The sequence below is a fragment of the Canis lupus genome, chromosome 25 (genome assembly GCF_003254725.2).
Source record: "Canis lupus dingo isolate Sandy chromosome 25, ASM325472v2, whole genome shotgun sequence".
NCBI lineage: Eukaryota > Metazoa > Chordata > Mammalia > Carnivora > Canidae > Canis > Canis lupus.
Genome location: NC_064267.1, coordinates 9,691,224 through 9,707,923, shown reverse-complemented (window position 1 = coordinate 9,707,923; position 16,700 = coordinate 9,691,224). Strand labels below are relative to the sequence as shown.

Here is a 16,700-nt window from a genome sequence, read left to right as displayed (position 1 = left end):
AACTAATTCTTCAAAAACGTCAAACTTATAATTGACTTCATGAATAACACCAAATGAGCTGTAGTGGTAACTTCTGTCAATCCACAAAAGCCAAGGAAAACCACTCAAAATCATTTGCTTTGTTTTTTAATTGATTATTAATGTTCTCAACTCTTCCAGCAACTGTTCTCGCCAAAAGGCTAATGGCTTTTTTTTTTTTTTAAGATTTATTTATTTATTCATGAAAGACACAGGCTTAGAGAAAGAGGCAGAGACACAGGCAGAGGGAGAAGCAGGCATCCTGCAGAGAGCCCTATGAGGGACTTGACCCCGGGATCACGACCTGAACCAAAGGCAGGCGCCCAACCACTGAGCCACCCAGGCATCCCGAAAAGACTAATAGCTTTAAACAAGTTTATTTTCTCCAGACACATTTCTTTGGCTACTACAATCAAACACGATTTAGTTAAGGCACCATCAGTAAACAACTTCCATACTTAACTAACAAATGAGACACTCAGAAACTTAACCTGGGTGCAGCTTGATTTTCACTGTTAATAATTTTGTGAAGAAATTCTGCTATAAGATATTCCTTTTTAAATTTTCTGATTTTTCTGACCATTGTTTTCCCATGTGTTGGGAATACTGTGATGAGTGATTAGTCTGGTAATGTCTGTGTATACTGTATTTCTTTAGCACAACTATAGTATCATTGAATAATAATCAATGCTATCATCTAATTTGATAATTCAAACTCTAATGTACTTTAGAACTATAATATGTCAAGTCCATTTTTCTCAGCTTTTCTTGTTTCAACATGATGGGTATATGCTGGTAATAAAGGAAAATCTCACAGGATAATGATATCAAAGGTACTTAAAACAGTGATTATACTGCACCAAGCAGAAGTGCAGAACACTAAGAATGCCACATCTCAGTCCCAACTATGCAAACTCACAAAAGTAGCCATAAATAATATGTAAACAAATGAGTATGGCTATGTTCCAATAAACCTTTATTTATAGACACTGATAAATGAATTTCATTTAATTTCCACATGTCACAAAATAGTATTCTTTTGACTTTTTTTTTTTTTTTTTAAGATTTTACTTATTTATTAATGAAAGACACAGAAAGAGAAAGGCAGAGATGTAGGCAGAGGGAGAAGCACGTTCCAGGGAGAGAGCCCGATGTGGGACTCGATCCTGAGACCGCGGATCACGCCCTGAGCCAGGGGCAGGTGCTCAACCTCTGAGCCACCAAGGCGTCCCTTCTTTTGACTTTTTTAACATTTAAAGAATGCAAAAACCGTTCTCAGTTCATAGGCCACTCCAAAACAAGTAGCAGGCTAGATGTGGTCCCCAGATTATCATTTGCTGACTCCTGCTTTCAGCTTCTAGCATAAGAATCTGAGAAAGGTTGCCTGTGTGGTTCAGATGGTTGAGCATCTGTCTTTGGCTCAGGTCATGATCTCCAGGTCCTGGGATTGCTAGGGCTCCCTGCTCAGTGGGGAGTCTGCTTCTCCCTCTCCTTCTGCCTCTCCCCTCTGCTCATGCTCTCTCTCTCAAATGCATATATAAAATCTTTTTTAAAACTCTTTTTAAAAAACCTGGGAAAATACAAATTAAACCCCAAAGAGTAGAACATAATAAAGTTAAGAGAAAAAAAAAAAAATCAATGAAGTAGAAACAGAAGAGAAATTTTCAATGTAGCCAAACTGGCTCTTTAGAAACATCATTAAAATAAAGACACCTGGGTGGCTCAGTGGTTGAGCACCTGCCCCTCCTTGGCTCAGGTGATGATCCTAGGATTTGGGATCGAATCCCGCATCGCATGGAGCCTGCTTCTCTCTCTGCCTAGGCCTCTGCCTCTCTTTCTGTGTTCTCATGAATAAATAAAATCTTTAAACTAAAAATAAATAAAAATAAAATAATAAAATAACCTCTAGTAATATTGACCGGGAAAGGGAAAAACACAAATTAACAAAATCAGTAATGAATGAGAAGTTAGCACTACAAACTTTAGAGATTTTAAAAGTCAAAGAGGACTTAATGAAATGGGCAAATTATATAAAGATCACAAAATATCAAAGCTTACTCAAGAAAAAATAGACTGATTAATCTGAATAGTCTTATATCAGTGATACTCAACTTGTAATTTAAAATCTTCCCATCAGGGGCACTTGGGTGGTCAGTCTGTTAAGTATCTGCCTTGGACTCACATCATAATCCTGGAGTCCCAGGATCAAGCCCTGTATCGGCTCCCTGCTCAACAAAGACCTGCTTCTCCCTCTTCCTCTGCCCACCCCACCCCAACCTCCGCTGGTACTCTCTCGCATGCTCTCTCTTGTGCACTCTCTAATAAATAAGTCTTTAAAAAATTAAAAACTTAAAAAAGGGATCCCTGGGTGGCGCAGCGGTTTGGCGCCTGCCTTTGGCCCAGGGCGTGATCCTGGAGACCCGGGATCGAATCCCACGTCGGGCTCCCAGTGCATGGAGCCTGCTTCTCCCTCTGCCTGTGTCTCTGCCTCTCTCTCTCACTGTGTGCCTATCATAAATAAATAAAATAAAAAATTTTAAAAAAAATAAAAATAAAAACTTAAAAAAAATAAAAATTAAAAAAATTAAAAACAGATTTTTAAAGACTGAAATATATGATCATCTCAACAGATACATAAAAAACTGACAAAATGTCAACTCCATTCATAAGAACTCTTAGCAAACTAATAATAGAAGACAATTTCCTCAACCCATTAAAGGGTACCTAAAACACCCTAGCTAAAATCTTATTTACTTTAAAAGAGTGAATGCTCACCCCCAATATCAAGAAAGAACAAGACCAATATATTTGCTTTCATCGCCCCTATTCAACATTAGAACTAGAAGTTCTAACTAGTGCAATAAAGAAAAAAAAATAAAAAGCATACAGATTGGAAAAGAAGTTGCTTTTATTATTATACAACATGATTGTTAATGGAGAAAATCCCAGGGAATCTACAAGTAAGTGAGTTTTGTAATTCAAAATTTTGTTATTCAAAAATTATGTTGTAGGACACAAAGTCAATATAAAAAATCAATTGCAAAAAAAATCAACTGCATTTCTACATACTAATAATAAACAATTGAAAACAAAAATCAAAACAATGAAATCACTAAAAAACATTAAATACTCAGGGATAAATTTAACCAAACACATACAAGATCTGAACACTGAAAACTACCAAAAACTGCTAAGTTAAAGATGACCTAAATTAATGGATATACATGTGTGTGCACACATTTATGAACTGACACATTCAATATAAGTAAGATATCAATTCTCTTGAAAGTGATCTAGAGAGTCAATACAATCCCAATCAAAATTCCAACATCCTTCCCTGTAAAAATGGTTTCAAAATTTCTTTGAAATATAAAGGGCGTAGAATAGTCAAATGGTTTAGCAAAGGACAACTCATTCTGATTCCAAGATTTACTATAAAGTTGCAGCAATCAAGACAGCATGGGATTTGCATACAGACAGACCCACACAAACCAATGGAACAAATTAGTCCAGAAACAGATCCACACATATATGGCCAATTAATTTCTGACAAAGTTGTCAAGGCAGGTCAACAAGGTCAACTTTTTTTTTCAAAAAAGGGTGCTGAGGGGATCCCTGGGTGGCGCAGCGGTTTAGCGCCTGCCTTTGGCCCAGGGCGCGGTCCTGGAGACCCGGGATCGAATCCCACATCGGGCTCCCGGTGCATGGAGCCTGCTTCTCCCTCTGCCTATGTCTCTGTCTCTCTCTCTCTCTCTGTGACTATCATAAAAAAAAAAAAAATTTTTTTTTAAAAAAAAGGGTGCTGAAACAACCAGATAGCCATATGAAGAAAAAAACCTGAATCTCAACTCTTACATCACATTATATACAAAAAATTATCTCAAAATGAATTACTGACCAAAACATAAGTTAAAACTATAAAACTTTCAGAAGACAACCCAAGGTATAGGGAAGGAAGGGGCACCAGTTCCCCAAGTCCCAGTTCCCACAAGGCATTAGATAATGGGCCACCTGACATCTGCACATACAGTAGCCTGCATTACAGGAGAGGAATTCTTAGTTTAGGAAACCCAAGCTATCATATTGAACCAAAGGAACTTTGTTTCAAAGGAAGATACAATCGCTTTCTTCCAAGGCTGTAAGCAAGCCTAACCTTTGCTCTAAAGAAGACACTGTATCTACTTTCCAAGGCTATTCAACTTGGCATCAACTTTCACCCTGAGGAGTCCCTTTGCTTCCCCCCCCACCCAGTACCAGTCAACTTTTATTGGATATTAATTGTGAATTAAGCAATGGAAGGATTCAAGGATGCCAGGTAAAAGTCATGGTCAGGAATGCCAAATGTGCTTCCACACTGGGCCCTCTTCAGTGGTACTTGCGTAGCCGTTCATGTTTGAGTTCCTTATAAGAACTATAGTAGTTGAAAAGCACGTAAGCAGCCAGCACCATAGAAATCCCAGCAACACCCTCTTTCTTCACATTGATATACTTGTTGTAATACCAGTAGTAACCTCTTTGAAATGCTCCAGCAATGCCCTTAGGGGTGAAATCCCGCATCAGTATCCAGCCTGGCAGCTCTCCTAGCTTCACCTCCATGAGCTTCTTTTCCTTCACTGGTACGGGCGACACCATCTTGGAGTCCTGGGTGTCCACTCTCTGTGTATGTCTTTTTCTTTCTTGGTCTGCTCCCTTACTTTGATGGAATACATTTCCCATATATGGGAGGTAGAGGTTTTAACACTTTATCTTACCTTCATACTTTAGTGATAGTTTGATTGACTACTGAATCCTAGGTTGGAAATAATTTTCCTTCAGAATTTTGAAGGTACTGCTCTATTATCTTCTAGTTCAATTAACTGGAAAACTGATGTCATTCAAATTCCTGATCCTTTATATATCACCTGTTTTTTCCCCTTTCTGAAAGTTTGTAGGTTCTTCTCTTTGATACAAGCTTTCAAAAATTGTTGGTGATATTTGTGAAATGGGTCTACTTGGGACTCTTTCAATCTAGAAATTAATGTCTAATTTTAGGAAAATGTCTGAATTATTTCACTGATTATTTCTCTCCATTTTTTCTGTTCTCTCTTTCTGAAACACCTTTTTTTCAGATGTTGGACTTCCTAGGATGGTCCTCTAATTTTCTTACCTTTTCTCTCCTATTTTCCACCTCTTTGTCCTCTGGCTCTACTTCCTTCAAGATTTCCTCAACTTTGCACTTTAATCTTTTTCTAGAGTATTTTTTCTTTTGTATTTTCTAATTGAAGTATATAACATATACGAGTATATAAGTCTTAAATGTACAGCTCAATGAATGTTAACACTGGTGCATCTAAGTAACACCCACATCACAATACATAACATTTCCAGCACCCTAGAAGGATCCTTCATGTCACCTCCTAGGCAGTACTTCCCCTCAAGGCCAATTACTATTCTGACTTCTGTTATCATTGATGAGTTTTGCCTGCTTTTTCAATTTTTTTTTTTTTTTTAAGATTTACGCATTTGACAGAGAGAAAGCATGTGCATGAGTGGGAGAGGCAGAGAGATAAGGAGACTCTCAAGCAGACTCCATGCTGACAGTGGAACCCAACAGAAGGCTAGATCTCACAACCCTGAGATCATGACCTGACCTGAAACCAAGAGTCAGATGCTTAACTGATTGTGCCACTCATGTGCCCCTTAACTGCTTTTTTAAAATCGGTTTTATTGAGATAGAACTTTTTTACAATGAAATTCACTAATTTTTTCACAATTTGACTTCTTTTGAAAAATGTATACAATTGCATATCTACCAACACTGTGGACATATAGAACATTTCCGTCACTCCAGAAAATTCCTTCCTGTCACTTTGCAGTCAATCTTTACCCCCATGATGTATTCTTCCATTCACATATCATTGTTATGTCTGTTTTAGAATGTGACATAAATAGAATCACTCAGTATGTATGCTGGTGTTGACTTCTTTCATTTAGAATAAAGCTTCTGAGATTCAACCGTGTTGTTGTATGTCAGTAATTATATGTTTATTGCTGAGTAAGTATCTCACTATATGGATATACTAAAATCTGTTTATTCATTCATCAGTTCTCCAGAGGCACTCCTCAGGGGGGGAAAAAAAAAAGTATAGCATATATTCTTTTCCCAAGCCTCATACTATTTCCACTGAAGTTATTATCTAAAACTTCAAAATACAGAAAAAATATAGTCTGCCACGAGAGTCAAATGTTACAACATGTAACAGAATTAATATTATCTAAAACACATAATTATTTACTATAAAATACATCTACTTAAGAGCACAGAAAAAGACACTTTAAAAAATGAACAAGCAGATATAAAAAAGACAAAACAAACTTCTAGCTTTAAAAAGTATATAATCTGGGTGTTATTCTATATGTTGGCAAATTGAACACCAATAAAAAATAAGTTTATAAAAAAATGAAAATAAAAATAAAATAAATAAAAAGTATATAATCATTGAAATTAAAAGCTCAATGGACTAATATGGAAATAGCACATTAGACACAGATGAAAAAAGAATCAAGAAACCAGAAGATAGGGACACCTAGGTGGCTCAGAGGTTGAGCCTCTGCCTTCAGCTCAGGGTGGTAATCCTGGGTATCAGGATCGAGAGTACCACATTGGGCTCCCTGCAAGGAGCCTGCTTCTCCCTCTGCCTATGTCTCTGCCTCTCTCTGTGTCTCTCATGAATAAATAAATAAAATCTTTAAAAAAAAAAAACAAAAAAAGAAACCAGAAGACAGAGCTGAAGAAAGTGCCCAGAATGCAGCTTATAGAGACAAAAAAAAGCAAAGAAATGAGAGAATAAAAGAAACGGTCCATGATATATCTATTATGAATTCCAGAAGGAAAAAAAAAGTTAATATTCAGGCTATAATAACTAAGAAATTTCCAAAGTCTATGAAAGACAATAACTCTCTATTTCAAAATAAATAAAAATAAATCCACACCTAGAGACAATGTAGTAAAACTGAAGAATGCTAAAGGCAATAGAGATAAATACTATAATATCTACAAAGAAAAGACAGTTAACTTTTCAAAAGCAACAATGGAAGCCTGGAATCAGTGAAATTGTATCTTCTAAGTACTAAAAGGGGCAGTGGGGGGTTGCAACCCAGAATGGTATATATCAAACTAAACCATTCAAGCATGAAGGCAATATACAAATTTCAGACAGAAAAACCAGTGTATACTGATGCGTGTGTTGCTCAGTGGTTGGGCATCTGCCTTTGGCTCAGGGCGTGATACCGGGTCTGGGGATGGAGTCCCACATCAGGCTCCCTATGAGGAGCCTGCTTCTCCCTCTGTCTATGTCTCTGCCTCCCTCTCTGTCTCTCATGAATACATAAATAAAATCTTTAAAACAGAAAAGAAAGAAAGAAAAACCAGAGTATAAGTTCAGGCACCACATATTTTTAGTTGTGACCTTAGGCAAATCATGTAATTTCTCCAGGCCTTAATTCTGTATGTATACAATAGGGAAAATAATACTTATCATCATAAAGTTAAAAACTAAATGTGATAATATGTTAGCATCCTTCCTAGTAAATAATGAGCACTGAATCAATGTAAGCTATTACTTTTACTCCACACTCAACATTAATATAGAGGTTCAGAGCAGCTAATTTTTCTTCAAAAATAACAAGAAATCAGAAAGAAAGAAAGAAAAGAAAGAAAAGAAAGAAAAGAAAGAAAAGAAAGAAAGAAAGAAAGAAAGAAAGAAAGAAAGAAAGAAATCAACTGACCCACTTTTCATTATAAATTCCTAGAAGCAGGGCTCTTGGGTGACTCAATCAGTTATGTGTCTGCTGTTGGCTCAGTTCATATCCCAGAGTCCTGGGATAGAGCTCCTTCTCCCCCATGCTCATGCTGTCTCCCTCTTAAATAAGTAAATAAAATGTTTATAAAAAATAAATTCCTAGAAGCTATACCACAAGTTTAATTACTCTTAGCCATAATCTTGAAATATAGGTTTTTTAAAAATCTTCTTAATATTAATCAGAAATTTCTAGGACTTTTAAAATGTCAGGTTATGGGTGCCTGGGATGGCTTCAGTCAGTTGAATATTTGCCTAAGTCATGATTCCAGGGCCCTGGGATCAAGTCCCATATCAGGCTCTCTGCTCAGCAGGAAGCCTGCTTCTCCCTCTCCCTGTGCCTCTGCCTGCCACTCTGCTTACTTGTGCTATCAAATAAATAAAATCTTAAAAAAAAAAAAAAAAGGTCGGGTTACATCTAAAGAAAGTACGAACAGCTTTAAGCAATGTCCAATGCTTGAAAATACTGCTCTTATTTTGAGTTTACATATATTCAAAATTGAATTCAGCATCTTCTTGCTATATGTACTGAACTGATCCAGTATTGTTACCCTATACAGAATGATCCAAGTAATATCTTCAAGGAGAGTTCTTTGCTCAAGCAGAGTTCTATGCTCAAATGAGAACAAGAGCTCAGCTCAAGTTCACGCTCAGACCAATACTGCTTCATTTGGTCCTAGATAATTATGACTTGTCTCTTTCAGGACTCATATCTAAACCTAACAAATAGGGCAGCCCTGCTGGCTCAGCGGTTTAGCACCATCTTCAGCCCAGGGCCTGATCCTGGAGACAGACCCAGGAGTACCACGTCAGGCTCCCTGTATGGAGCCTGCTTCTCCCTCTGCCTGTCTCTCTCTCTCTCTCTCTCGCTCTCTACCTCTGTGTTTCATGAATAAATAGAATATTTTTTAAAAAATAAATAAGTAAATAAACCTAACAAAATCCTGGTTCCAACCTATCTCTCCAGCTGCATCTACAACCACACTCTCTTCTTTAAACTACCATCCTCCCACAATATACACACATACACACACACACACAGAGCCTTCACTCTCAACACACTTGGATTTTTCAATAGCAATTATTGTATCTCAGATAAACCTCATTGGCTACCATACTGCCACTGTGCAAAGCTCATACTTGGGTTATCTCATACCAAGACTAAGGCATAGGTTTAGGAAAACCAAAAATAAACTTATACAGAGAACCCCAAACTGCTTAAGATGTCACTTATAATTTTTTTGTCTCCACAGTAATGGTTTTTAAATAGGAAAGAAAACATTTTTTCAGACTAATTTTTTAGGTGAGTGATATCTAATTGTTAAAATACATATAATTCAGTTATAACATAAGCTTTAGAAAAAATTTTTGCTTTAAATTATTTTCATTCTCACTTCCATAATTCTCTCAGAATGTTCCTTTTCCCTCTAGAAGCTGCAAATTCCTGAAATGAGACATTTATTTTAAAAACACTGAAGTAGCCTCAACTACAGCAACATGAACAAAATACTACTACTTAGAACAGTGGTAGCAAAACAAATCAAATTTGATTTTAAGCATTTGTACCACATTGAATTCTAGCACTAGTTCAAGCTCTACATATTTTTTTTGAGTTTACTGAAATGACCAAAGTCCAGTCTATGTCATGCAACAACTGAAATAAATCCAAGCAATCAAAAAAAACACATAACAACTGCTCAAATTACTGCATCTTAAAGTATGTTTTAATAGAAATAAATTACCCTACTATATGAGTAGTAGTCACCAAAACAGTTTACTTTGAAAGCCACAATACCTCCCATCTCTTTATGATGGATTACATGCTCAAAGACTATAGTTTACCATGAGTAATGGAGAATAGGACTTCATAAACTCGGAGACAAGAGGAAAATGTCTATAGCAACAAAACTTTTTGTTTCCTTACCTATGCTCACTTCTCAAATACGTGCGAAACAGAAAAATGACCATCCATACAAAATAAAAGAATCTAAAAAGATTATTCTGGAACACCTGGGTGGCTCAGCGGTTGAGTCTGCCTTCGGCTCAGGCTCAGGTAGTGATCCTTGTATGGGATCAAGAGTCTCCCACTGGGTTCCTTGCAGGGAGCCTACTTCTCCCTCTGTCTGTGCTTCTGCCTCTACCTTTGTGTCTCTCATGAATAAATACATTTTTTTAAAAAGATCATTCTAAGAGCTTAAATGTTTCTCAAAAGTAACCACTATAATAATTTCTGCCCATGTATTCAACTCTTTAAAACACTGAAGCAGATGTTTATCATCTGTCACTCTGTTTTAAAACAGTAGGTTAAGGGATCCCTGGGTGGTGCAGCGGTTTAGCGCCTGTCTTTGGCCCAGGGCGCGATCCTGGAGACCCGGGATCGAATCCCACATCGGGCTCCTGGTGCATGGAGCCTGCTCCTCCCTCTGCCTGTGTCTCTGCCTCTCTCTCTCTCTCTATGTGTGTGACTATCATAAATAATTAAAAAAAAAAAAAAAGTAGGTTAAACTGTAAAGTACCCTTTTAACATAAAAACAATAGTAACATTCACTGAATGCTTATTCCATCCACATCAGGAAATGTGATAAAAATGGCTGTCTAGTCATTATCTCATTTAACCCTTATCACACTACTAAATTAAAATGGTTACCCCCACTTAATAGAAGAGGAGGCTGAGGCTTTAAAAAATTTAAACTTGCCCAAAGCCTGGATTTATACCCCATCTGTCTAAACTCAGTCTGCACTGTTGGCTCATTATACTCTCCTGCCTCAAATTCCTTCAAAATATATTAATTCCTTCAAAGATATATAGCTAATCCAAAAATTAAAAATAAAAAGCTAACTAGTAGATATGAAATAATCATTTTATTCCAGTTGCCCATATAATTAAAGACTACTATCCTTAATCTCATAGTATTTGAGCATTATTACATAAAATCTTCCAAAACCCTGTCTGCATATTACTGTATCAAATAGTCTTTTTTTTTTAAAGAAGATTTATTTATTTATTCATGAGAGACAGAGAGACAGAGGCAGAGACATAGGCAGAGGGAGAAGCAGGCTCCTCGCAGGGAGCCTGATGTGAGACTTGATCCCAGATCTCAGGATCAACCCTGAGCCACCCAGGCATCCCTCAGTAGTCTTTAAACAATTAATGTTATTATCCTATCCATTCACTCATACATTTATCATCCACTCTACACTACTTAGTAAACACCTACCCCATTTAGCAAACATCCATGTATATGTAAGAAAACTATGTAAGGCCCATATAATTCTTCACTTCAAAGAGTATATAAAAGGCAAAGAAAATAAGAGGTGTATAAAAATACCCATATTCACACCAGGAAGTACATGTTAAATACCACTTTCATCCATATTCTCCCATGAGTGGATAAGAAAAACAAAACAGAACTTAATGATTCCCTCTCATTCATTTCCTCCTATCTCTAAATCACCAAGAAAAATGAAGACGGGAAAATCATCAGAAAGGGGAGGATACTGAAGTATAAAGACACTCATGGGTACAGAGGAAACAAAGAGAATGAAGGAACATACTACTGAAATAAATGAGGCTGAAGTTACACAGACATGATTATAAACCACAGGAGCATTTACAAAAAAATATCTTCATACCAAAAAAAATATTAAAAAGAATAAAAATTTCAAACTAAAGCTCACTTAAAAAAGAATGAAATCTTGCCAGTTGAAATGACATGAGAGTATTATGCTGACTGAAATAAGTCAAAGAAAGACAAATACTATATGATTTCACTCATAGGTGGAATTTAAGAAACAAAAAACAAACAAAGAGGAAAAATGGGGAGGCGGGTGGCAAACCAAGAAACAGACTCCTAGGTATAAAGAACAACTGATGGCTAGCAGAGGGGATGTGGATGGAAGCATGGCGGAAACAAGTGATGGGGATTTTAGGAGTGCACACGTGATGAACACCAGGTGTTGTACAGAAGTGTTGAATCACTATACTGTACACCTGAAACTAATATCACACAACTAACTGGAATTTTAAAACTTAAAAAATAAAGCTCACTTTTAAATACGTTGCTTAATAGGAACTCTTAGTAAATAATTACTAGTGGACAATTACTAATTAAGAATCACAAAGTTGGAAAGGGACTTAAAGGCCATTTATTCCATCTCCATACTTTCAAAGAGGACCATAATAAAACCATGCAAAAGAAACATAAAGACATCTAGTGGACAACTAGATGTTCCATCTAGTTAGAACAACATTAGATGTTCCATCTAATGGAACAACTCATTTTAGAAAACACTGCTTTTGGTTTTAAATTACTCTCACAATCTATGCCTTAAATTTATCTAGCTAACTTTTACTAAGTTTTCTAAGATTTTATTTCATTAGGTCTACCATATGTAAGTTCAATTATCTAGGAGAAAAGAGTGTTTGAAATAATGCTTAGAACATTAAAATATACATATTTTCATTTACAAACTGATGATCAAAATTAGTGAGATTATAATACATATCAGTCCAGAAATAAGATATAGTCAATCGAAGAATGTTAGAGCTATTCGGATCTCATATCATGCATCAGAATTCCAAATTTCTTTGAAGATTAAAGAAAGGCAAAGATGTTATTATTATTAATGGTCCATAAAATAACATTTTGCAGCATTTAAGGAAGCTCACTTAAAAAGAATAACTGATGAATCCTTTTATAGAACAAATCATTTTGTAACATACCTACTGCCTTGATCTACCTGCTTAATATGGTCAGGTAAAGTCACAGAACACAGCCTATTGTCAAACAGAAATGACAATCCTGGCACATTGTTGCTCAGGGGGAGAAAGTGAAAAGAAAGGCCTTCAGTCACTGGGCACTTAGGGTTTACCTCCATTATTCTTCCCAAAAATCTTATAAATAGTATTAATATCTTTTTGGTAAGGAGACAGGTTTGGAAACTTGCCCGTGATTACGTAGAAAATAAGTTGTAGTTCCAAAATGGACAACGTATATATCTGACCCCTTCCACTATACCACACTCAGTAAACAATCCTTTTATACAGAGAAATGTTCTCTATAAAAGAATACTACTGTGTATGTTGAGAAAATAAAGTAAAAAAGTATAAATCCAAACAATCCATAAGAGCCTTCTAATTTTACTGTGGTATTTACATAAAAAGATAATTATCAGTTAATAATTTAGAATAAATCTAAAGTTGTTGAGGAATACTCAACATAAGTTCTTAGCCTAGATTCTCTTCTCTTTAGTAACACATTAGGCTATTGGTTTCAATATTTTAAGTTCTCCCACAGTAAATCAAAATTTAAGGGGGGGGGGGGGAATCACACAACCTTGTTTCACTGTCATTGAAAACTACCGAATTCTAATCTCAGCTATGAAACTATTTTTAACCTGTCTGTCCTAGCTTTCCATAGTGGCTATTCCACATGTCCATCATTCTCCTTTCCTAAATCCACTCTCCTCTTATCAACTGGCCTTGATTCCTAATCTGCCTCTTAGAGAATATAAATTTGAACTACTCTAACCTTTTGCCACCCAACCTATAAATATCCACCTCTATTCTCACTTCTTTTCTTTTTTAATGCCTCTCTCCTCCTGTCTATATTAGCACACTGCCTAGAAGCACAGCTAGTACTTAGTTGATACTTACAAAATGCAACTAATTCTAAACTAATTCTCCCACCCTGCTCATCTATCCTTTCCTACATTTTCAGAGACCTCTGTCAGCTATGTCCTCTCTCATCTCCTACATCTTCAAACATTTCCTCTTTATTGGCTCTTTCCCAAATAGTTTATCGATATTTATAAGAAAGGAAAGAGAAAAACCTACAAACCATTTTTAGTTACTGCTTCATCTCTTTCATTTCTTCAGGGTCAAAATTCTTTAAAGATAGGTGTGTCTGGAAATTTCATATCAATAAGTACTGTCAGGTAAGTAGAATAAGTTTTTTTTTAAGAATCCTTAATTCTTTTTTAAAGTTTATTTACTTAAGTAATCTACACCCAAACATGAGGCTTGAACTCACAACCCCAAGATCCAGAGTTGCACACTCTACTGACTGAACCAGCCAGGCACTCCAAGAACCCTTAATTTTAAGGATATCTATTGAAACAATTACAGATAAAGAGATATGATATCTGAGTTTAGCTTTAAAATAATCCATTTGGGGACAGGAGTTTTAGATGAAACAAAACTGGTTATGTGTTCACTCTTCAAGGTAGGTGACAACTACATAGGGGGTTCATTATTCTATTTTCTTTTGTATATGTAATACCATGAAAAATTTAAACTTATTTTTCAAGTAGCCTACGCTCACATTCCTTTTCATTTTTGCAAAGAAGTTTAGAAAGATTTTCCTAAAGGAGGAAAATGGATTTTGTGCCATTAGAAATATTTCAATCGGGTAGCCCGGGTGACTCAGCGGTTTAGCGCCGCCTTCAGCCCAGGGAGTGATCCTGGAGACCCAGGATTGAGTCCCGCATCGGGATCCCTGCATGGAACCTGCTTCCCGCTCTGCCTGTCTCCGCACCTCTTTCTTTTTCTTTCTCTTTCTCTCTTTCTCTCATGAATAAATAAATAAAAATCTTAAAAAAAAAAAAAGTTTCAATCTTTACCTTACTTGCGCTCTTCAAGACACATGATAACCCAGGCCATTTCTGCTTCTTACTTTCCTCTCCTTTGTCATTCGTTATGCACACTCACTCTAATTTTTCTTCTCTGCCTCCCAACCTCTCAGTCTCATTCGTGGGCACTTCTCCCACTTCCTTTCAAACATGGTCCCACTCGCTCACATACGGTCCCACATACGTACACACCCCAAAAGTGCTGCTATCAATTTTATCCCTTAATACTTAAATACTTATCCCTTTATCCCTTAAATACTTCTACAATCCCTGTCTTTCCATAACTCCAACTACTTAGTTCAGACTCTTCATTTTTCTATTGTACTTTCTCCCCCACTAAAACCAGTTTCCCCACATGATCTCCCCTCTTCAAAGTCCATTCTCCACACTTCAGCTGGAGTTATCTTTCTAAAATACAAACCCGACAACACCACTACTACTCCATTCGAAATTTGATGGCTGTCCCATGTTGAAAAAAAAAACCTTCCAAACTCTTTATCATGGTACCAAGTACTTTACCATCTTCCACCCACTACACTGCAAGTACTCATACTCTGGGACTGAGGTATAAGAAAGACCTAGGGTTCTGCAAACACAAACCACTAGAAATTATCCTTTGCCATTTGCCTAAAATGACTTTCCTCATCTTCTCTTCCATTGAAAGGTTACTCAACTTTCTTAACACAAGTCAAATGTCACACCATACTGGAAACTTCCCCTAATCTCCTTAGGGTCAGAATCTTTCTACCAATGGGTACAGAGAATGGCATCAGGGGCTGAGATCATGACTTAAATGAGTTATACCCCACCTGGGTTGAAATCCCAGGTTCAAACTTTATCACCTATGACTCTGGACAAGATCTCTTAGTTTGCTTCCTCATTTCTAAATAACAGTAGCTAGAAATTTTTATGAGAATTAAATAATGGGCTACGTGCAAAATACTGCACGGAGCCTCACTAAAATTAAGTATTCAATAACAGTTAAATGTTATATGACTATTTATTCCCACTCTGGGATCCTACAGTAACTTGCACCTACCTCTATCATACTATTGTGATGATGTAACTGTTTGCTCATACAGAACACAGATTATCTTCTATCATCTTTTTATTCCCACTACCAGGCATAATATACAATATAATAGGTTCTTTTGTAGATTTTATTTATTTATTCATGAGAGACACAGAAAGAGGCAGAGACACAGGCAGAGGGAGAGGCAGGCTCCATGCAGGGAGCCCGATGTGGGACTCGATCACTGGACTCCAGGATCACGCCCTGAGCCAAAGGCAGACGCTCAACCACTGAGGCACCCAGGTGTCCCCAATATAATAGGTTCTTAACAAATCTTGAATAAACAAATAAAATGCTTCCAACCCCTAATAAGGCCTCAATTTTTTTATAATGGTCTTACAAAATTTACTTTCCATATCCTTGTAAAAAATTGGTACTTTAAGTAAAATTTACAAGCCAGTCTTATTTTGAGAAAAAGGGAATTTTGTAGGGGCGCTGTGTTATTTTCTTGTTTAAAACACAGTCTGGGGAGCTGGGTGACTCAGTCAGTTAAGCATCTGCCTTTGGCTCAAGTCATGCTCCCAGGGTCCTGGGATCAGTCCTGCATCAGACTCCCTGCTGCTCAGTGGAAAGTTTGTTTCCTCCTCTGCCCTTGCCCCTTCCCACTTGTTCTCTCTCAAAACTAATTTTTTTTTTTTTAAGTTTAAAAATAAATAAATAAATAAAACACAGTTGGTCAAGTGTCTGCCTTTGGCTCAGGTCATGATCTCAGGGTCTTGGGAATCAAGAAGCTCTGCTAAGCTGGGAGCCTCCTTCTCCCTGTCCCTCAGCTGCTCCCTCTGCTTGTGCTAATAAATTCTTTTTTAAAAAAATGATGTAAAACACACAAAATAAGACCACTCTACTATCAATTTTTTCCACATACTCTATAAAATACCAAATTTCTAGGATCGTTATCTACCTGTTGAAAAAATTTTAAAAGATAATCAAGGCAGGTTTTTTAAATCTGGTGGGCTTCCTTACCACCAAGGCCTGAGCCAACTCTAAGGACTAAGGTGTATTGCAGAGTTTTTTGTTTTTTGTTTTTTTTTTAAGTAGAACACGGCATTTTTCATTCTGAAAACATGCTACCGAGAAATTCTAAAGAACATTAAAATAATCAAAGAAAATAATTACTACTACTCACTGCTTTAAAAAAAAAA

General features: G+C 36.6%; 2 protein-coding genes across 10 annotated transcripts in view; both read right to left on the bottom strand.

Annotated features, from left to right (window-relative positions):
• The window catches only part of KATNAL1 (katanin catalytic subunit A1 like 1), a 113,900-nt gene that overhangs the window by 96,114 nt on the left and 1,086 nt on the right, over positions 1-16,700 (bottom strand). The window lies entirely within an intron of this gene.
• Positions 4,268-4,820, bottom strand: LOC112669466 (ATP synthase subunit f, mitochondrial-like). Its single transcript, XM_035720012.2, has one exon. It carries the CDS (start codon positions 4,732-4,734, stop codon positions 4,384-4,386), a length of 351 nt encoding a protein of 116 aa, XP_035575905.1. The 5' UTR covers positions 4,735-4,820; the 3' UTR covers positions 4,268-4,383.

What these genes read in the sequence shown, in the direction of transcription:
- LOC112669466 (XM_035720012.2), bottom strand. Translation starts at nt 4,734, where the DNA reads ATGGGAAATGTATTCCATCAAAGTAAGGGAGCAGACCAAGAAAGAAAA.